The sequence below is a fragment of the Anarrhichthys ocellatus genome, unplaced genomic scaffold (assembly GCF_004355925.1).
Source record: "Anarrhichthys ocellatus isolate YVR2014 unplaced genomic scaffold, GSC_Weel_1.0 scaffold54, whole genome shotgun sequence".
NCBI classification, from domain to species: domain Eukaryota; kingdom Metazoa; phylum Chordata; class Actinopteri; order Perciformes; family Anarhichadidae; genus Anarrhichthys; species Anarrhichthys ocellatus.
In genome coordinates, this window is record NW_022280084.1 from 2,018,093 (window position 1) to 2,040,526 (window position 22,434).

Here is a 22,434-nt window from a genome sequence, read left to right on the forward strand (position 1 = left end):
CCAACCTGTCGTTATTTTATCAGCCTTTAAAAGTGCACAATCGGTCGACTTCTTAATTCTCAAGAGTAACTGAAGTATGACGTGCACCCCCCCTCATCTCAAGACTAAAGGCTTTCTTAAGAAAGTAAATAAGTCAAAACTAAGTCATGTCTAAGTGACTTGAATATGTTTGTACATCTCTGGAATAGATGTGAACCAAGTCCTTCTATCTTTACATAAATCACTGCAGCTGTTTGGATTTTATTTTAATTTAATTTTACCCAGTTAACGGACAAACTAGGATGCTGAGAAGTAAAACAAGTACCTCAGACATGCTGTCTTATATTTTATTGTGATGGGGAGTCATAAAAATGGAGCAAAAATAAAAACAATACAAAAAGACAGTGGATGTACAAAGGGTGAGGACAGAACAAAGGATATGCAGCCTTCGACAGTACAATGGAACGAGTTGGCACAGAACAGAAAACGGGGCGGCGGGATGATCTAAATTTGGCTTCGAAATAAAAAAGGGAGGCTTCATAACAAGATCCTTCATTAAAAGGGCGACGACTCATGCTTCTTTAAAATCAGAGTTTTAGAATTCAGTAGCTTCATAACGACGCGGATGCACATGTAACACTTTCTATTTCTCACTTCATTCCTGACTTTTTTCTTTTTTTTTTAGCTTTAAACAGAAGTCATGTTTACAGAACACATGTTTTTATCTTTTTTTTTTTTTTTTTTTGTTAAAACAAACTTCAGCTCCCAGAACCACATTTTGGGTTTTTTTGTTTTTGTTTGTCTTGAGATTATTTTTCATACTAAAATATATTATTGTATCAATTCAAACTACATTAATGTACACTACAATGTGTAATAAATAACCATAAAAGAAAATATAAAAATAAGACACATAAATATAAAAAAGTCTTCTAAAAACTAAACAGGTACATTTTATTTTTTAATCTGTGAAAGGGTTCTAATACTGCCATTGTTGGAAAAAAACAAACATACAGAGGACACATCAAAACAATAAAACAGACTAATATTAGAAACACTGTTCGGTAGAACCAACTGAAAACACCTTGACAGAGACCACCTTCACTAACGTTTGTTACCTGAAGTGCGGGACAGCTTGCCACAAATCATCTGAAAACAAGTGCACAGGTTTGGCAAAATGTAAAATCCTTCCGCCTACGTTTGATTTGAAATTGATCTTGGGGGGTTTTTGTACATTTTCTTTTCCAGAGAGTCAAGTTGGAGCTGGACAACATTCCCTGCATGTTTTTAAGCTTTGAGTATTTCAATCTGCCTCAACAGAACATTTTCGGTTTTTTTTTTTTAAGCACTTATGTAAACATTTTTAAAACTCATGACTTCAAAACACATTAACTCGCATTCAAAAAGAAAAATGTTTTAACATCTGCAGGAAACTGATCACGTTAAGTTTACAAGGCATTTCATATCCGCATGTAAAGCTCAGTCTGGACTGTATTTCTCAATGGTTTCCACACACTTCCAAAGCTTAACAACTTCTCAACTACTTTTTTTGAGTAACTGTCAACTGGGCCACAGCTGAAAACTACATCAAATATACATATTCATTCTTTTTAAATATATATCATGTAGAGGCAAAAGCATTAGTTGATGAATTGATTATTTAGTCGATCTGCAAAAATCAGCGGCAGATTTTCTGATAACTGATTAATTCGTTTCTGTCATCTTTTTTAAAAAATTGTGGCAAATAAGCTGCTCTGTGCAAGTCGACAAACATTAGTCAATATGGGTCTTGTGTGAGTAACAGTGGGACATAATACTGGCTACATGTGAGGAGAAGAAACGATAACACTGTTCAATGGCACTTTTAACAGCACACAGGTCTTGCATAAGGCTGGAGGCGTTGGGGTGGAGCAGGGAACAGCCCTGTTCCTTCACGTACAGTATGACTTCATGTACAAGCTGATAACACTGAAACACTGACTCACTACTAAAGTCGACCAAAAGAAGGAAAAGCTCGGTAAGAACGGGCGCCCGTGTTTCTGGAACCTCGGCCGAGCCGGGGGGCGAGGTGGAGCCTGCTTTTCAATATTCACCCCGGAGACTCCACCCGCACGGGCTGCGCCGGGTTGCGAAACACTGGCGCCCTGATGCTGGCTTTAAGGTTGTGACTCCACCTTCCCTGATAGGACAAATTTGGTTATGGCGCACAGGAGCCACCTTCTCATCCCGGACCCCCCCCACCCCCCCACCCCCACCCCCAAAGAATACTTAGTTTTCCTTAAGGCTAACAGTCAAACTGAAAAGTAAAAGTAATGCTAGCTAGCAAAGACTAACACCAATGCAAACAACATCTCGCTAGCTAGTGTACGTATATAACACTGAAGGGCATACAATGCATGAGGCATGTATCCGTAGGTAAACCAGGAATACTGTAGTGCAGAGGTTTTTGTTCGTAGAACTCAATAAAATACTGATTTAGGAAACTTCATTGGCAATAAAAAGGTATAGAAATTTTTCTCATCTTTACAGGTTAAAATGTTTTTCAAACAATAAACAAGATTAGTAACACTGACCAAATGAAAACAAACAAACAATAAAACGACCTGGGATGTCTCAGTAACGAGTTTGACGGGTGAGTTCTGCTTTAAAATCTGTACTTCTATAAACAATTTTTAACACTGATATTTCATTTCCACGAGAAAAAAAAAAAAAGTGTTTTGTTTTTCTTTTTTTCAAGTTCAGGCACACCTGGGTTTTTGTACACAGTAGTGGACCGTTAAGATCAGGCAACCGCCGAGACTTTCTTGACTTTTCTGCGGTTTTGTCTTAATCGACTCGTCTTCGTTAACCGAGGCATTCGAGCTCTCCCGAAGACATTTTCCATCTTTTATTTGGCGTTTGTTGTCACCACTTCCTCTGTGGGTTCAGCGCCGTCCGACTCCTCCCTGACGCTTTTGTCCGTATTTGCTTCACAGTCTGGCATTTCCTCCGTATCCGCACCTGTCGCTTCCTCCTTTTCTTCAGTCGTTTCTTCCATCTTTTCGTCTTCCATGTGATCTTCCCGGACCTCGACCTCCAACACGTCACAAACAACCTCCTCACCCACCTTCTCTCCCTCTGCCTCTTCCTCTCCTGTCGTGTCTTCCTTCTCCTCCTCTCCCTCTTCTTTCGCGTCTTCCTTCTCCCCCTCTCCCTCTGCCTCTCCTATCGCGTCTTCCTCCACCATCTCCTCCCTCTCTGCCTCTTCCTCTCCTGTCGCGTCTTCCTCCACCATCTCCTCCCTCTCTGCCTCTTCCTCTCCTGTCACTTCTTTCTCCTCCCCCTCTCCCTCTGCCTCTCCTGTCGCTTCTTTCTCCTCCCCCTCTCCCTCTGCCTCTTCCTCTCCTGTCGCTTCTTTCTCCTCCCCCTCTCCCTCTGGCTCTTCCTTTCCTGTCGTGTCTTCCTCCACGATCTCCTCTCCCTCTTCCTCTCCTGTCGCGTCCTCCACCATCTCCTCTCCCTCTTCCACTCCTGTCGCGTCCTCCACCATCTCCTCTGCCTCTTCCTCTCCTGTCGCATCTTCGTCCACCATCTCCTCCCCCTCTACCTCTTCCTCTCCTGTCGCGTCCTCCTCCACCATCTCCTCCCCCTCTGCCTCCTCCTCTCCTGTCGCTTCTTCCTCCGCGATCTCCTCTCCCTCCTCCTCGTCGTCGTCCTCAAAGTTCCCCTCGTAGATCTCGCAATCACCGTCGTCCACCTGCACCACCCGGATGTCGTCCATACACATGGCCTCGTCGTCCTCGTCCTCCTCTTCCTCGCTCTCCCTCTCGTCTGAGTCCAGTTGGGAGGGTGGGGTCGTGGTCCGACTGTCCGACTGCAGTCCGGCACCGGGGCTGCCGAGCTCCGACTCAACCCTGCGCGGCCCCGAACCGGAGCCGGAGTTCGGCCCGTCCTTCTTGCAGTAGGAGTAGCGGTGGTTCATGTGCTGGGAGTATGAGCCGGAGTGAGAGAAACGCTTCCCGCACTTGTCGCACTGGTAGGGTTTCTCACCGGAGTGCAGCCTCGAGTGTTCGATCAGGTGGTGTTTGTGTTTGAAGGCCTTCTTGCAGATGTTGCACTCGTGGGGCCGTTTTCCTGCAGAGAGAGAACAAAGAGTCAGACAGGGACTCGTGCTGCCTTTGCTCGAAAATAACAAACTGAACTGCGTTTGGTTCAAATCCTGCTACCTGCTCTCAAAATCGTGACATATACTCAATTGAGTATAAGTTTAGTAGAAGAAGTATCTCTTGATTGTGAGGCGTACCTGTGTGTTCATATTTGTGCCTGAGCAGGGAGCTGCCCTTCTGGAAGACTTTGGAGCAAAGGTCACACGGGTAGACGCCGTTTTCCAGCCGTCGCTTCTTCATCATTGCGGCCGAATCCGAGTCATTCTGCTCCTCCACTGGTGAGACGCCGTCAGAGCTGCTGTCCAGCTTCTTCTCCTGTTGTACATGGAAGAAAAAGACATTTATCATCGTGGTCGAATTATTTAATTCAATGTGTCGGCTGAAGGCAATCATGTGAGGAAAGAGTGAGGAAGATGAGCTCAGTGATTCCCTGTTTGAAATGAATTGTCTAAGAAGTTAGAACAATGAATGTTAATGTCTCCCTTTGATTGAGCTGTCTTTGAAAATTATACTTCAGGTGCTGCTCTGTGGTCAGAGTAGTAGAACAGATATAAGATGAGATAATAAGCTCAGATCTTGTGTTGTGCTCGCCACCTGCTGACTGAAAGTGGAGAGGGTTAAGCCCAGAACGCTCACTTTAAGGTGGACTAGCTATTCTCAATTTAGGGAAAAGCTGCTCCTCCTAGTGGTAAAATGTGGTACCCCAGTCCGGTCCAGTGTTTGGATTCAAATCAAACCGGGTTGAGAAATGTTACACTGGCCCAACCCTACTACCAACCTTATGGCCGTTCAGTACGACAGTCTTTGCTCCAGTGACGCTGCCGGCCGTGGTGGCGTAGGTGTACGTGAGCTGGGGGATGAGGATGGTGCGTTTCGTCGTGGTGTTGATGGCCTTGAGACAGCTCATTGTGCCATGACCAGCGATGGCCACTAACGTGGGCAGCTGTGCGGCAGTGAGGATGCTAGCAGGTCTTCCGGTCTGAGGCGTGGTGACGTAGATGGTTCGACCCTCCAGCTGCTCCTTCCTCAGGCAGGTCAGGTTCAGCGGATGTTCCTGCTGCTTGGCGGGAGGCGTGGTGGTTTCCAATGCTGCTGTGATATGTTTAGGGAGGGAGAGGTCAAGCGGCTCGGCCTGAGAGTCCACGAAGTCTGGGTCTTCAGGCTCGCTCTTAACGATGATGAGGTCCCCGATATCGCGGCTTAGTGGTGAAGAGTCTGATGGGGAAGCTCTGCCAGATTCTGATGAGTCTTTGTTGGAGGTTTCTTGGGAACTGTCTTCCTCTGCCACCCCATTCTGATTCGAGGCGTCCTCTGAGCTGGAATTTGTGGTTTCAGTGTTTTTTGAAACCGCCATGGCTATTTTGCGGTATTTTCCCACATTTTTCCCAGAGTTCATCTTCGCAAACCACTTTCTGACCACATCCACATGAATACTGACAGACTCTGAGATCTTTGTCAGCTCCTCCTCGCTGGGGTTGGCATTGGACGCGAAGTAGGTCTTGAGGAGTGAGAGGAGGTCGTCCACAGGCGGCTCCTCCAGCGTCACCCCCGCCTCACTTAGCAGAGCGGCGAACGAGGGGTCCAACGCGGCGGAGTCAACGGCCTCCCCATTGGCTGCCTTGCGGTGCTGGAGGAGGTGTAACGCCTCCAGGTTGTCGGGACAGTCATCGCATAGTAAACATGTACTGGTGCTGTTGACTTTTGGCATCCGAGCTGTCTGTGTGACTGCTTCTGTCTCCATGTCTGTGATGGCCACTGATTCTGGTTCTGTCTTTACGATAGAGAGGTCGGTCACCTCTGGGGTTGAGGGTCTGTCTGTCTTGGTGGGGGTGGGGGCTGCAGCAGTGGTGACAGTGGGAAGGGGAGCAGGACTGGTTTTAGCAACAATCGCAGCAGTCTGGGTAGTGGTGGCGGCTGCAGAGCTGATGCTGTAGTTGATGATGATCTTTGTGGTGCCGTCGTGATCCACAAAGGCCGGCAGGCTGATGATCTGGTGCTGTGGCTGCTGGACCACAAATCCCTGCTTCCCCTGCGTCACCACCCCGTTAGCTGTACCCAGCACCTGCCTGAGCACATTTCCATCCATCGCCACCTTCAGCACATTCTGCAAGTCGCTCAGATTGATGCTGATCGGCGACATGAGGCCGACTGTTGGGACGACCATAGCCAAACCCTGAGGGAGGGTTGTAGTCGGAACCACAGCCGGCTGTGCCGTCCCGCCGTTGGTACCGGCTGAAGTTGCCGGTGCCGCGATCACAGGTTTGCACTCGTATTCCACAGGTTCAGATTTGATCTGGGTGACGGGGAGCTGCTCCTGCAGGGGTTTGCTGTCAGTCTTCTCTTTAAGTATCATGCGGGCCGGAGCAATTACAGCCGGGGTGGTCTGGGTGGTGGGTGCGGGGGATTTGATCGACGTTCGAGGGACGCCATTGGGAGGTGCTGCACCCACACACTTCTTACTGCTGATGTGGGAGCTGTAGGAGCCCGAGTGGGAGAATCGCTTCTTGCAGTTTGAGCATTCGTACGGTTTCTCACCTAAGAGGAGCACACAGAGAAATTACAAAAACTGTTCAAAGAGAAGCTTTATCACATCTTCAATTAGGATTATTTCTATTTGAATTATTTTTTTAATGGTAGGGACCGGATATGGTACCTCTATTGGTATGAAATATCTGGTCAGATTTACAATCTTATTAACTTAATCCGTGATTAGATAGTTTTCTGATTTTAAATCACAATTTGCCTAATTTTAGACTAAATTTCCAACATTTTGTCTTTTGTTTGTATGGTAATCTTTGGGTTCATGCACATGATTTCTTTAACTCAGTGAATAAAAGGAAAGCCTGTTGTAACAAAGCATCCAAGGAAGAGATGACTTAGCTGATATAAATCCTAATAAAAGCTGTAATCAACTTGTGATGACTGTGATTACAGATAATAAATAACTGCTACAAGCCTGGAGTTTTGAACACCAGGTCAGACCGTGTCGGGACGTGGACTGCGTGAGCGTATGAGTGAGAATGGCAACAGCTCACCGCTGTGAATGCGCAGGTGCTCCTTCAGGTGGTGCTTGTACTTGAAGGCCTTGGAACATTCGGTGCACTTGAACTTGCGGGTTCCACCTGTCGACTGGGAAACGTGACGCTGAGACAGACAAAAAAAATAGAGGACGGTGATGAGAAGATGTGTCCATACAATAGATAGAAGTCAGAAGTCTTCCTTTTGTTATTGTTAGTGAGCTGTTTAGTATTCATGTAACACAGAAAGCTTTGACCTTCTTTAAAACACAGGAGCAATCTATATTTTCTTAACGGTTTCAGAGGAACATTGATTATCTTTGCAGAGGTTTAAGTTTATGACTAGATTTGCAGATTGCAAAGTTGCGTATTGATTTTGAATGAATAATTAATCACAGTGCATGAAAGCAGACCCCAACGTCGAAGAATTTGTCAGGTGACCAGCACTTACAAAACCAAAAAAAGTCAATATAAAACCAGCCAATTTCAGTAAAAACAGAAAATGACTATGAATTATTAAGCCATAATATAAGACTTCCAAAGACAGATAAACTCTGCTTTAATCAGGAATGATTTGATCTTGTGCTCGACACATCTTACAACAGCCCGCAGTTTTGGAACAGTCTTCAGGTCCCGATGTTTACCTGCTCCCTGGTGCCCCTGTGGTGGCTCATGTGCCTCTCCAGCTGCGAGCGGTAGGTGAAGGTGTAGCTGCAGTGCGTGCAGCTGTAGTTGTCCTCGCTGGTCTCGTGGCGATACTTGATGTGCTCCTTCAGTGAGGCGTTGCGCTTGTAGCCCCGGGAGCAGTAGGGGCAAGTGTGCAACTGGGAGAAGGAGTCTGGGGTGCCTGTGATGGAGACGACAAGGAGAGGAAGATGGAGGGTGACGCTTAACTTCTGCCATCGTCACAAAGTCGAATAGCTTCTGAGACCCACTCCCACCCACCTGTGCAACGTCTGATTAGGTCAACATTTCTGAAACTGACAGTCACGCCCAGTTCAAGCTGTGATTGGCCAGCTGTCCCTCGAGTGAGTGTGATGAAGTCTTTATTTTCTTTGAGCCGAGTTGCCTCTAAAGGCTCGGCTTTAATTGGCTGCTATCTGAGCACAAGTTAACATTGACGCATTTATTCTACTGTATTGTTATTTGATGGATGCAAACAGAAAGTCCAACATTTTATTCATTCGTAATCATTTAATTATGACCCTTGGCTCACTTACAAAAAGTCCCTAATTTAGTGGACGTATCTCTGTGAAGGGAAGCTTGAATAATGGCGTACGGGCACTCAGACAACAAAAACAGCTTTTGATTCCAGCATTAATAAAATCAGGATACAGTTCACAGCGCAGACACTGAAATGAGTGAGCAGTGTTGGTGTGTAGATGTTACCGTTTTCATCGGCGCCCCCCGTCTCTGCCGGACTCTGCTCATCATCCGGGGCTTCAGGATAGATGACGGCTGTGTCTCCCTGCTGGAGAATCTCGTCCACTAGAGTATCCTCCTCAGCCTCCTCTTCCTCTTCTGACACATACTCCTCCTTCACTAAAAACACACACACACACAGACAGACAGAAGGTTTTAAATATATACAGGGGAGCAGAGTGACAAAGAGCATCCATCCGAGTAACACTGTCAATATATTTACAAAACCCGGCCCACTAGAGAGCGCCACAGGGCCTCTCTATGATTCCCTGTGATACGCATATTCCTCTCTTGAACACATTTATATTCCTGAAGTCAAAGCCTGGGGAGTACAATTTCTTTTGGACTTTGGACAATAAACCTTTTATAAAGCTCCATGCGCTGATTGTTGATAATCCTGGTGGCTCCCCATCATCAGAAGACAACCACCTGCCCCGCTATTGATGTTTAGAAGGAACAGGAGTTGTCAACAAGAGGAAAAAGAGGTTTTTTAAAGCTCTACATTGGCCAAACATTGTGAACTCTTCACACCTTCAGGAGAGGCCAAACCCCGTCTAAAGGACGACGTGAGAGAGGTGAAGGGAATATATATAAAACCACTCCAACGATTCAGCTGACGTGACTCTTCTCGACCTCATTTCTGTACAAAAGCGAAGGCTTAGCAGGCTCGGGTGAAAAGAAAACTACAGAAACTGCTGTGAATGTAATGGCTGCACTGTGTAGACAGCCATGACCTGTGGGACAGTGTTTGATGAATGTTTTCTTTCCAGATAGCGTATCAGAGATAAAAGCATCTTAAATGTATAATATATACGTTGTGTACAGCCGATTATGGTTTAATGTTAAAGAGACAGGATGTGTTTCCCTGTAACTACAATCAGCCTCATGAGGAATAATTATACGACTGGACTTGATCCTCGTGTCACACTGACAGTCTGTCCTCCATCCAACACTTACCCCCATTAAACCAAACACTCCATTCAAATTCAACTCAATACGAGACTCACAGACACAAAGACATGAGCTGAAAAACTCATATAAAAGTGTCATCGCCCACAAGCTGAATGTGTGAGGCTCTGAGTGCAATAAGATGTAAACAAGTTTGACATGAAGGCTGGAATGTATTCGTCGTGGCATTACAGCGATACGTGGATGATTATAGAGCAGAAAGAGAGGATTTGAACAACACCATGAGTCCAGTTGACTATATTAAGATTTACAATGGCTGGATTTTATTCACTGATGCCAGCAAATCAAAGTAGCCGAAAAAACAGTCTGAAAATGTCAGTTGAGGAATCGTGGGCCGTATTTAGAACGCTGACTGCAGCTCAAAGTGAGTTAAGACTGTAAAGCTTTCTCAAGTCGTCTCTCGTTTCGTACGTCCATCTGTGAACACTTACGGGATCACAGTTTAACAACTCTGATATCAACTTTCAGGTTTTAGATGAAACAATAGTGGGAATAAAGGGTTAATGTTTTAAAGGGGTTTAGTGCGGCGCTCCTTTCAAGTTCTGGTGCTCGCAAGAGACAGAGTTTAAAACAACAACAATGGCCCAAATCAAAGCAGCAGATATATTTTGACTTTTACTCTGTTATCGAGCTCAAGCGGCCAACAAGGAACTTCCTCCAGACAAGAACAACAAAGCTGAACAGATAAAGAACAGACAGTGTTGTGTACTCAAGCAGTAAAAATAGGGTTAAATATACATATATAAATGTGTGTATACAAGCACCAATGACCAACAATAAAATAAGAAATAAAACATCTATATACAAGTGTACACAATATAAATAGGCAGTATTTATTTATTTGCACTGATATACATGGACTGTATGATTATAATACTGTATGTACAGCAGCGTTAGGATTTATGTTGACACCGACCGATTATATGTACATATTAAAAAAATTTTTTACAATGCGTTCCATGTGTTTCCTTATCCGCTCTGCTGCTTTCATTCCCTTCTTTCCCTCTTGCTTGGCCTCTTGACTGAGATCTGTTGTGTTGTATAATAACCTCTTTAACAAAACAGTGGTGCAGCACATGGAGCAGAGACGTTACCTCACTCTCTCTGTGTGAAAACGTTGATAAGAACGAGCAGCGATGGGATGGACGAGGCATTCTAACTGCAGGTGGGACCGGTGCCAAAGGCCACGCCTCTTCCTGCGGAGCCTCGTCAGGGACAGGTGCAGCTGTGTGTGTGTGTGTGTGTGTGTGTGTGTGGCTGAGTCCCGCTAAAGCCTCATTTTAAACGGACAGATCTCAGCTTCCCATGATCTCATCCAAAAGATTTCCAAATCGCTCTTTTTCCCCCTTCGGAGGCGCACTCATCTAACTTTCATCAAGCTCCTTTCTCTCTCGACTCATCCCTCTTTCTCTTATTACCTCGTCCTTTCTCCCCCTTAACTTACTAGTCTGTCACCTCCTGTCTCTTCTCCTCTTCATCCTCATCTCTACCCTTCCTCCCTTTCTCTTCCTCGTGCGCCTACACTGACAGCAGCAGCTTCAGTATCGAGTGTGTGGAAGCTGCTAAATCTAAAAACACATCTTGTTCTCTCTGTTTTGGACTTCACACTGAGCCAGAAGTTTTGACATCGAAGAAGAGCTTTTTCAAAGTGAAGAGGACAACTTTCTGACGACTTAAACATTTTCCATAATCACTTCTTTTAAATGTCCAGAGAGCTGATCACAGACTACAAGTGTTGTCATTAACCTGGATACCTGTCTGCTGATAACTTAGTGATCGTAAAACAGATCGTTGTTGTTCTTATCGTACGATAAATGGACATTTTGCTTACATGCCTTGTTACATGAGAATGTCAGCATTTTAGTCAACATGATGCCAGAACAAACAGCAGATTTAAAGGACCTACGCGTTTAAAAAGAATACCCAAGTGGACATTCTTATTATGCTATTATATGATCATGATATCAGTGGCATTAAATGGCCTTAAAATGACAAAATTTTGTCCAACAGAAAGCAGTGATCGTGACAGTCAAACCCTCAGATATTCAGTTTACAATCTCACAAAGAAAAGCAGCTAAATCCTCACGGTTCAGAAGTTGGAAGAGAGAAAAGTTTGTAATTTCTGTGTGAAAAACGACTTCAGTGACGAATGACCATTGTGTCTATCGACTAGTTGTTCCAGCTTTAAAGAGTTAAGACGAACAGGATGTACGATGAACAGATTTTCTGTTTTGCCATCAGGAAATAAATGTATCTGTTTTATAATTGTTCAGACATTTAATGTGGACGGAGATCTTTAGAAAAACTACCAGAGGACAATAGTAGAGACGTCAGCTGTTTTCACACGTGAGCAGAATTCTGATTGGGGTCTGTTATGGACGTCGCCTCACTTGTAGCTACCCTCCCTTCTTTCTCTGCCCGACTCTTTTTGTCCTCCTCCCTCTTGCTTACTTCACTTCCCTCCATCACTCTCTCGTCCCTTCGTCCTACCTCTTCCTCCTCACTCCTTTTCCATTCCTCTCACTCTCACTCCTCGGACCTCTCTCCATTTTCTCTTGTAACTTCTGTCTCTGCACTGTCATCTTTTCTTTCTCTGTTTCTGCCCCTCGCCTCCCTCCTTTCCCTCCCTCACCCGTCCTACCCCGTCACTGATACACCTCGCTGCATATTTTCCCACCACACTCTACAATTACACTTAATGCCTCACAAAAAGCCACGCAGTAATGACGACCAGGACCCCGCAACACACACACACACACGTGGGATATCAGAAAGGAGTGAAAACAGGAAATCATGTGACACACACACACACACACACACACACACACACACACATTCAATGGGAGTTATTCACAAGCATCCAGTGCAGACGCACACATACACAGAGCGCTGCACTCGTAAACCTTGCCAGAAGCTGTCACAGCGAGTCCGTGGTGGATTTATAAGGCAGGATGGATTGGAGCTGCAGTGCGGCCCAGACTGCAGGGGGAGCAGCGGATACTAATCCCTCACCAGAGGACCAATTCAACACCAGCTGCTTTCTCCCTGCTTTCTCCTCTCCCCCTCAAGACGGGGAAGGAAAGAAAGGAGCAAAAGTCAGACAATCTCCCCAAAAAACAAAAAAAAAATCACGCAAAGCCTTTGAAGGGTTCCCGACGTGGCTCAACAGCGCTGCAACGTTTCATGACTTTTCCATGACTCCCCTCCAGCACCGCCGGAGCTCTGGCACGCTCTGAAGACGGTTCTCCTTCCTGCTTTGTTAATGTTTCTCTAAAGGAAGTGAGAGCAGGACGGTTTCTGCTGCAGGTGCGGCTGTAAAACAACAGGTATCGCCATGAACGCATGACTCAAGTCAAAAACATCACGGTACTCTCTCGTTCTGTGACCCCAAAGAACCCGTTTATAAACTCAGTATGAAACCTGTTTGTCGGTCTGTTGGTCTGTATAAAGGATATAGTTTACTGTCCTGCATCACCTGACAGTGAGGGTCAAGGGTTCAAAAGCGTTAAAAAACAGCCAACTGCACACTCTACTCAGGCCACACAACTCAGCACCATGTTGCTGCAAGCAACACTGGCAACAGACAGAAAAATGTTCGTACTGCATCCCAAAAAGAAGTGGAGCTGAACCGTTGATTGACAGTTGACAGAAAGTTCTCAGGCTCTGAAATGTGGAGATTTCCTGCTTTTCTCTGCTTGATGTCATATTAAACTGAATATGTGACAAAACAAGACATTCCGTGGACTTTGAGAAACTGGGACGGACATTTTGAAACCGAGCCGGGCTTCAGATCTCATTTTTTTTTAATTCCTGGAATCCTAGGGAAGCTGAAACCAAAGATACGTTTCCTACAGGACTGAATGGAAAGAACAACCGGACCGAGGAACTGATGGATGAATACGATCGCTAATTAGAGCAGAGGTCCATAAAAACAAGATAATATGTTAAAAAAAAACCATCCTTGTCATTTGCTTTCATGACTCTTCTGTATCATTTTCCCATATTTTAAGAAACATCTACCACACTCACTCATATCACCAGAGTTTCATCTTAAAGTAAATCTGTTTATAATGTATTCATGTGTAGATACTATGAGGTCGGAGGTCAGGCCTAATAACCGGCAAAATCAACATCATCCAGCTCACCAACGTAACAATAATTACATTTATTTCTACAGAACTTATATGAAGAGATTACAAAGTGCTCTAAAAAACAAATCCAGAATAGCGTTTAGAGTCCGTCTGATACTGGGTGCTTGAACCTGATAATCTATATGTGAGACCTTTTCAAGATATATCAGCCAATATCAATGAGCCACATGAGAGCCTGAACGTTGGTATTGTTGTGATAACTGTAGCCTACTTAAACCATTGATGCTAATATGAAAGGCGAGCAAACACTCTGTTTGTTTAACTGATGAGAGGAAACGAAAAGAGAGACTCCTAAATGCAAGTTTCATTTCTAAAGTATTTAACATGTGTGTATGTGTTCAACAACACATGCATCAAACGTTTATCTCTTCTACATGGCCGGCAGCTATTACAGATCATACGAGGTGATGTGGAAACGGCAGTGAAGACAATCAGGAACGTTCACAAATTCACTCCTCTCACTCTTTCTAGATCCCCAGGAAACACTGTGCTGGAGCAGAGAGAGGACGACGCCTACAAAGTTAGAAAAGTTCGCTTCTCCACACAAAAAATAAGAAAAGTCAAATAAGCGATGCTAACGTCAAGGTTTACTGAACAACAACAAGCTCAGCAAAACCCTCTGTGGATAATTAAGGGCTAATAATAAGCCGGAGCACCACCCATCACTGCCAACACCGAGGAGAGGCTTTCACACCATATCTGAGCGGGAGAAGAAAACGAGGAGAAGAGGAGAGGAAAGTAGGGAAACAAAGGCAAAGAAGACGAGCTGGAGGAATATAAAGAGATGAAGAGAGACCAGTGACTGCAGAGATACAACAAGTACACGGAGGAGAGAGACACACAAAGTGAAAGAGAGCGAGCAGCGCTCATGAGCACTGCTCGCACCATGTAAGGCTTTATTCAGAAACAATGAAACAAGCCTCCAGAGCAATATCTCTCAGTGTCACATTTCTCACCGTCTCCATGGTTTTAGTATTTCCTGCTTGGCTGTAACCGGCTGCTGTTGAGATGAAGGCAGATGCTTGCGTAGGCTGAGCCGTGTGCGGGGAACGGAGGATTAAAAGGGCGTAAACACAAGCCAATCAACCTCTGCTGCTGAAGGCAGACTCGGTTCTGCCTCTGCTTATTAAGTCTGGCGGTCGTTTTGTTGTTCGGGTCGGATTCTAAGGTGCGACGGTGTGCTTGTGTGGCTAAGGGCTGATCCTGCAAACTGGCTTACTTTTGGTTATCTGGAGGTTTAAATTCAGGAGTTTCAGAAGTGAAAAAGATGTAAAACCTTCCAAAAGAGTCTTTGTGCCTTCTGTCTGTGAAACCTCTGGAACTATAAGAGGAAGGACAGCAGGAAGGTGATTGATTAGCTGAGTTTAATAAAGCAGACGTGGTGCATCCTGCATGATGAAACCTGTTCTGTGTTAATCTACAAGTGGGCATGCAGTGCAAATAAAACCTGTCTGCACAGACCAACAAGAAGCAGTTTAGCTGACTCAACTCCCCACAGACAAACACAGACCCAGCAGTGCTAATGAGGAAACTCATGAAAGTGATATCTCACTAATATCTCAGTCGTACATCTCGTACATCTTCTCTTCCAGATCCTTAATTGTAAAGTCCTGCTGCTTTCCTTTGTATTATGTGATAGTAAACTTCGATTTATTGTCTTAAAGGTACAGCGTGAAGCATTTCGGGGATCTATTGGTGGAAATGGAATTGGATCGGTACTCGGTATCAGACGACACCCAAAGACCAGGGATTTTATACAGCAAATAAATAATCAATTAATACAAAAATCAGCAGATTATTAATTGTTAGTTGCAATCAAAAGATGTTGCAATAACATGCATTAAAAAAAGGTATCAGTATAGTAGGTGTGGTCCCTAAATAGGTAAATTTATGCAGCAAATAACATCAAATTCTCATAAATATAGAGCGTATATGGCAAGACATCGTAATAAGCCCTCTTCTTTTTATGATACTCTAATAATTCAATACCTCACATTTGGGGGATGTAATATTTCTTCAGACTTCGCATCGTTTTGGGGAAAAACCTGAGTCATTAATTTTGAACAGCGACACCAGAGATGACAAGGAATGATGATCGAGCTCGTTACTGTGTTTTATCAGAGAGGGATGGAGGGGGGGAGGGGGCGGGATGGGATGCTTCATGCATGTGTGTGTGTGTGTGTGTGTCATTAGGATGCAGGGTTGTACAGAAACTCAGAGAGGAGAGCAGAACATCTGGCTGCGTGAGCGAGCAGAGGTTCCCTAAGGCTGAGAGGAGGACTGAACTAATCCGATCAAAGAGAGAGAGAGCAGGCAGATGAACACGGACAAATAAATCATCAGCGGTAAATAATACAGCCACATACGCTGCGTGAAAACGGTGATGTTGCAGGTTCACGCCTGCGCGAGATGGATCTGATCAAACCGTGGTTGCGATCTGTGTCCGAATGTTCTATCTGCACGTTTATGCTGCGTTCCATTTAGCTCAGGAGTTGAGAGTCGGAGTTTACTGCGTTCCAGTACAACAAGCTGGCGCTCCGGTCAGGTTAGCCATTAGTCAGCTGGCAATACAAGTTGATAACAAGACATAACCACAGTATTCTGTACAAACAAACGCCGAACAAAAGTAGTGTATGAATAACTGAAAAATCAGCCATTTGACAAAACACAACAATGTGTTGTTTTCTATGTATTCTATAAGCTTCACTTCTCTGACTGGATTACAGCTTCACTCAGATCCTCTCTTCATCAGTCATCGCTCAGTAATCTCATCCGAGCATCTCTTGTGTTTGCATTGTGTATCCTGCCGTCAACCCAAACAATACAAACCTCTCTCACACAGGCAGTTGACCCACATAACCGAACATGTGCTCCGCTTGTGATGTTGACTTCGTTATTCTCTGTCACGGATGTAAGAGTTGCATCAAACAAGGGTTCATATTAAGTTATATTACATATTTTTCTATAGTTTCTTATTCATATTTTTATTGTCATTTTTACTTTATTGCCAAAACCTATTCTACAGAGCTCAGACCCCACACACACACACACACACACACACACACAGAAGCATTCAATGTTCAGTGGAAGGCTGCGATATGTGTAAATAATACAAGTATTCAACTACAGAAAGTTGTGTCTTTGAGCTTTATCTAACGCAATAATAATGGTCCAAAGTTGTGGCTGCTCAGCAGCTAAGCCGTCTGGAAACCCTGCTGTATTTCTGAAAGGTGTCAGCCTGTTAGGAAATGTATGGGATTTGTTATGGATGTGAGAGCTGAAGATTATACGGAAGAACCTCTGAATGTCGGGCAAGATTATATAATATTGAAGCGCGTCTATTTCTCAGACGTGCTTACTCTCCCTCCTTCTGCCTCTTCGCTGTTTCTCTATCTGCCTCGCGATGGCGCTTCACTTCTCCGCTGATCTGAAAACATCGCACCACACCGAGACCGTGACCGCGGTCGGCTGACTCGTGCTTCGGGCTCTTCCACACACCAACTCGTTACTCGGTGAACAGGTGGGGACTTCAAAAACAAACTGCATTGTGTTTGCACTCGGGCGAATGAAGCGCTGTTTCAAAATAATGCACCACCACCACAGAGAACATGAAGTCTGCCTCTGTCCTGGTTTGGTTCCACTTGACAACAGTTGCGTGGATAATCCTCACCGCCTGTTCTCATGTATCCACTGAAACAGAAGAGCCAACGCGTGACCATATAAAGATGACAGTACTATCAAACACTGAGCCGACTCGCTCCATTATTAATCCTTTTAGAGGTTGATTTACAGCGATGATGGAGATGAATTGCACGTGCGAGCCATGGGACTTTTTTTTGTGCACATTAGCGGCTTTCCCTGTCGAGGAAAGAGTCCAGCTTTGTTGATTTAACTCTGCAGACAGTCTGTGAGAATCTGTGCAACTAACATGAATAACACTCCCTGGACTACATCTCCCGAGGCGCAGCTGTGTAAAAGTTGAACTTCCCTGCAGCAGAGCTGTGTGGCAACAGCTTGTGTAAGCCGGTGAGTGGACTGCTGAGAGAGAGCAAACACGCTCGGCAAACCTTCCCATGGATCAACAGACACGACGAAGATCAATCTTCAAAGTCCAGTCTAAAGCCAGGGAATGTCTGACCTACATTTACTCTCACAAAAAGATATTCGGCTGGAAGGAACACTTCCATACTGATACTGACAAATCATGTCTACGATGGAGGTCTCACCTCCGTTCAAGCAGCCGTTGTGGGGTAATACTGTTGTGGTGGTGGTGGCGGCGTCGTGGCTGTCCTGCGTCTTGGTCCCATCGGCGTTGGCGACCTCCGGCTCCTGCAGGCTGTCCTCCTCCACGATGTGTAGCTTGTCCTCGTCGTCAGAGTCCGAACTGGCCTCCAAGCCATTGTTGAAGTCTGTCACTGCAGAGGGGAGACACAGAGATGGAAGACGTTCAAACATTTATATAGCGGCCGCACCTTCTTATAGAGCTCGCTCTGATTCACCAGTGCAGAGGAGGGGTAATCAGCGTCTCATTTACATCTGGGATGCAGAATATAGACAATTAAGCGCAATTACCGGCTGCCAAACGTAACAGCAGTGTGATCAGCGTCTGAGCTGCATGGGAACGTGTGCCTCTATTGGAAGGAGTCCAGTCGGATTGCCGCCTTAAGTGTCTCTCCTTCATACGTTTCTGGCACCTCTGGAAGTCTTGACGCTAAACCAAAAGAGCCTTTGTGCTGCGCTCTACTTACTTAAGCCTACAAACATACACAATAAGGCACAACGGTGCAGAAACAAGGTGTGTTGCTAGATTGTGTGTTTAAAAACGTGTCAATGGCACCTATAAGGACGCCGTGATCTTTATGGTAATTTCCACAAGACAAGACCGCTGCACCTGTGCTCCATAAATTTTATATATAACCATTCTACCCGAGAGAGTTGGATCCATGAAATGCAGCACGAAAAGCCTGAATTAGCCGACCGTGGCCAAGTCAGACCGCGGGTCAATGTGTCGTACCTGTTGAATGCAACACAGACATCAGATGTCTTTTCATGAACAATAGAAGACTGAAGTAAAGAAAGAAAGGAAGCTGCACTCCTATGAAATCACAGAACAAGCCGGAGTTTTTAGTTCAATCCTCTTTTCACTTTACGTGCAGCTGCCAAGACGAAAACAACACAGTGTGTAAGAAAGAAAGATGTTTCTTAAGCGTAATATATTTACATTAAATTGCATTTGCAGTGACCCTGGCATCTCAAAAACCCATTTAACTCCAAACCAGATCTCGTCTCTCCAGATCCTCTGCAAAACATCATTTTCATCATCATCACATCAATCTATCTCTGACTCCAGGTACACACACTCTCCCTCTCTTCACGGAGCAGACAAAAACAACACACAAAACGACAAACAGCAGCCATGGGGAAGAATAATCACTCGTATATCAGCCTGAGAAAACAAATCTATTGTACACTGTGCTGCAGTCAGGGAGTTTGTCTGTGGGGTACAGCTTCTTAATGGAAGCTCAGGGTGAAGAATGGACCAACTGGACTGGTCTGAATGAATTTAGCCCAGTGTGTGTGTGTGTGTGTTTAGCACAAAAGCTGCATGAGATGTGAATATACAGGGACGTATGTGATGATGAGCACTATGCAGTAGGTATTTAATTGCTTATTTCGCTGTCAGCATGTGTGAGAGCACAGATCAGTACGTGTGTGTGTGTGTGTGTGTGTGTGTGTGTGTGTGTGTGTGTGTGTGTGTGTGTGCTCTTCGCAGGGTAGCTGTACGTCTTGGCGGAGGTGCTGAGGACGCCTAATGAGGAGGAAAGCTTGGGTTGTTTGTTCACAGGTGACAGGTGCACACCCACACACACACACACACACACACACACACACACACACACACACACACACACACACACACACAACAAAACAAGCTCTGTGTGTGTGCTCTGGTTCTGCACCTCTGCATGAAATGAGAAGCTATTTCAGGTAGCGCCGTTAACCGCTCACACACCCTTTAATGCAGGGACCAGATGACTCCCACCTACATTTAAGACACACCCTGAGCACACACACACACACACACACACACACTCCTCCAGGAGTGATGCGGTGCATGTCACTGCTCCAGACAGACGAGTGGAGCTGTGAATGCAAGAGTGTGTGTGTGTGTGTGTGTGTGTGTGGAGGGGTGAGATCGATCACGTCTGAATCGATCTAAGAGGCTGGTGCAGAAGGAGACTGAGGAGCATAGCATATTTGTGTGCATGAGCTCTGGTTTGATGATGGAGAAATACACGACAAGTACACAACTTCTGCTGGTTGCTGGTTCAAATCCTTTGACATGTCCGCATGTTAAAGGTCTTAATACCAGCTCAGTACAGAAATATATATACGTGTACGTCTCATAGTATTATTATTTCCGCTATTTCAAGCATTAAAACATGACTGCCCGAGTGCAGTGTGACCAACACCCTACAGGGTAATGGTGAACCTCTGTGGTTTGGCCAGATGCAGATGATTTGAGCAGTTTATAAATTCACTACACACGCCTACTACAGGCAGCTACTTCCTAAAAATCAACAAACAGTGTCTCTCTTCATTCAGACAAAAAACAACCACGGGTTATTAACCAGGCTTGTGGCAATCCCAATAATAGCCAGGTGTATACTTCCATAGACACAGCCTGTGTCTGTTCTGCACACCAGAGGCTGCCTGTTGCAAACTGGTGAGTAATTCTTAACAATGGTGGCTGCAGGGAACACGCAGCTGAGCTCCAGATACACCGGATGTCTGAGAGGCTTCATATGTATATTCTGTATTCATTCCTTTGTTGAATATGAAGGTTTTGATGAAAATGCTGTCGAGCATCAATTCCTAGACTTGACTCGGCGGTTTTGCTCGTATTCTACTTGAATATATTGTGATTAAATAATCCCTTCCAGACTTCTGAACGTTTAAGGGTTTGATTGTAATACTTTTCTCTTCACTTCCAGACCTGGCAGACTCAAAATCCACTCAAAGTCCACTGAGCAGAACTGTAGGAATACCAGCCTCACGTGTCTCATCACAAGCAGTCTAGAATGCTAGTATTTTAGTTCCGTCTGCCTGGTGTCAGGTATGTGCATCGCTCCTACTGTTTAGTAGAAAGAGAGAAAGTAAAACCTTCAAATGAAGCACAAACGGTGGTAAAGGAAAGCAACATGAGATCGGATTACAGACTGATCAGGTGAGCACACATCATCGTGCTCGGCCTGATTTTCTTTTGAGCACAGTAATTCAGCCAGTTGGCTCTGGTTAGAATTAGAAACATGGTGCAGCCCTGACTACAAACAACCACTGAGGTTAATGATCATCATCATGTGCTTCCTCTGCTCTGTTGAGAGCAGTTACCATTACAACAGACAGGGGGCACTGTGGAGCAGAGCAGGGAAGACACGCAGACACGTCTGACAACAACTTTCTCATGTGTGTGTTTAGAGAGAGAGAGAGACACACACATCATCATGACAATGGGTCATATTAACTGTTAATCCTCCATCTGTAAAGAGGAAGAGGGAAGTCTAGACGACAGCATTCCTCCCTTCCTGCCGTCCATCTCTGTGATTATGAATCTGTTTCACAACAGGCCTCATCATTCTTACTCCAAACTAATATTTACTAAGATTTCTCCTCTGATCGCTCGTTGGGTTTCTGCCACTTTAGGTCATAAAGTTTTCAATCCTTCTGTGGGTTGAATCAATTCATTATTTAAAATATTCGATGCACTGAACTCGCCCCCGCCTTTCACATCATTCATAACAGAACTAAGATTAATAGGAATGGAATCAGTATCGGCAGATAAAGGCTTTAAAAGGAAATATCGGCCAGAAATAAACATTTCCTCCGACAGGACAGGCAGATAAGATGACGTGTCTGCAGACGGGACGCCGGCAAAAACATTCTAGTCTGTTGAAGTAGGAATCATGTTACATAAAATTAAACATGGCTTGTTTTACATGTAACCTCAGTTTAACTAGTTTTACTGTTTTGCCCAGTGAATGTGTACATATATTTAAAAGCATTGTATTTATATCTGCGTCTGTCAGCGTAATAAGTAGTAATAATAGTAGTAATCATGTGTCAGGAGAGACTTTATGTTTATGTATATCGGCAACAGCAAACAATCACAAAGAGTTGGAAAATAATGGATAAAATCAGCAATTGTGCATCCATAAAGATAAACATTGTGTATACAGCACTATAGCAGCTCACAATAGAGGCAAACTAGAGGTTTCTGTGGTTGTGGACAACATTGGAAGTAGAAGTAGAAGAACCTGTCTTCCTTTCTCACCTCCTTCAAACTAAACTTCAGACAACACTGACAGCGAGACAAACACAAAGGGCCACATGGTGATATAATGGCACACATTGTCATGTCGACCCTCAAACACCACCAAACACTGAAACTGTGCTTTAATGGCACGGGGAACTGCCAACAGCACAATTAAAACAAGAGACGCGTTACAGAGAGAGCGACGAGTCAGAGGACGGAATGCATAATATCCTGTCTGCCTTTTTGTGATCTGACCTTCATTTAATCAAACAGTCTGACAGAAGTAAAAAAAAGAGAGACCTCAACAAGCACGCAGGACTAGTGATAAACAACAAGGTAGAAGATTAAATGAAGAAATAGGCCTTAATCCCAACCACGTTTAATGCCACTGCTCTGCACTGTACACAGTTGTATCCGCTGAACTGCCACTTCATATT

At 44.7% G+C, this 22,434-nt stretch overlaps 1 protein-coding gene across 1 annotated transcript in view; it reads right to left on the minus strand.

Moving 5' to 3' along the window:
- Positions 1-305: 305 nt before the first annotated feature.
- zeb1a (zinc finger E-box binding homeobox 1a) overlaps positions 306-22,434 on the minus strand; it is a 53,382-nt gene continuing 31,253 nt past the window's right edge. The window contains exons 2-9 of the mRNA XM_031870759.1: positions 17,910-18,098; positions 8,531-8,683; positions 7,786-7,988; positions 7,160-7,268; positions 4,903-6,659; positions 4,262-4,439; positions 3,614-4,092; positions 306-3,100 (exon numbers count right to left, since the gene is read on the minus strand). Of these exons, the coding sequence (XP_031726619.1) occupies positions 2,867-3,100; positions 3,614-4,092; positions 4,262-4,439; positions 4,903-6,659; positions 7,160-7,268; positions 7,786-7,988; positions 8,531-8,683; positions 17,910-18,098 (3,302 nt within the window). The 3' untranslated portion in view covers positions 306-2,866. The remainder of the gene's footprint in view (positions 3,101-3,613; positions 4,093-4,261; positions 4,440-4,902; positions 6,660-7,159; positions 7,269-7,785; positions 7,989-8,530; positions 8,684-17,909; positions 18,099-22,434) is intronic.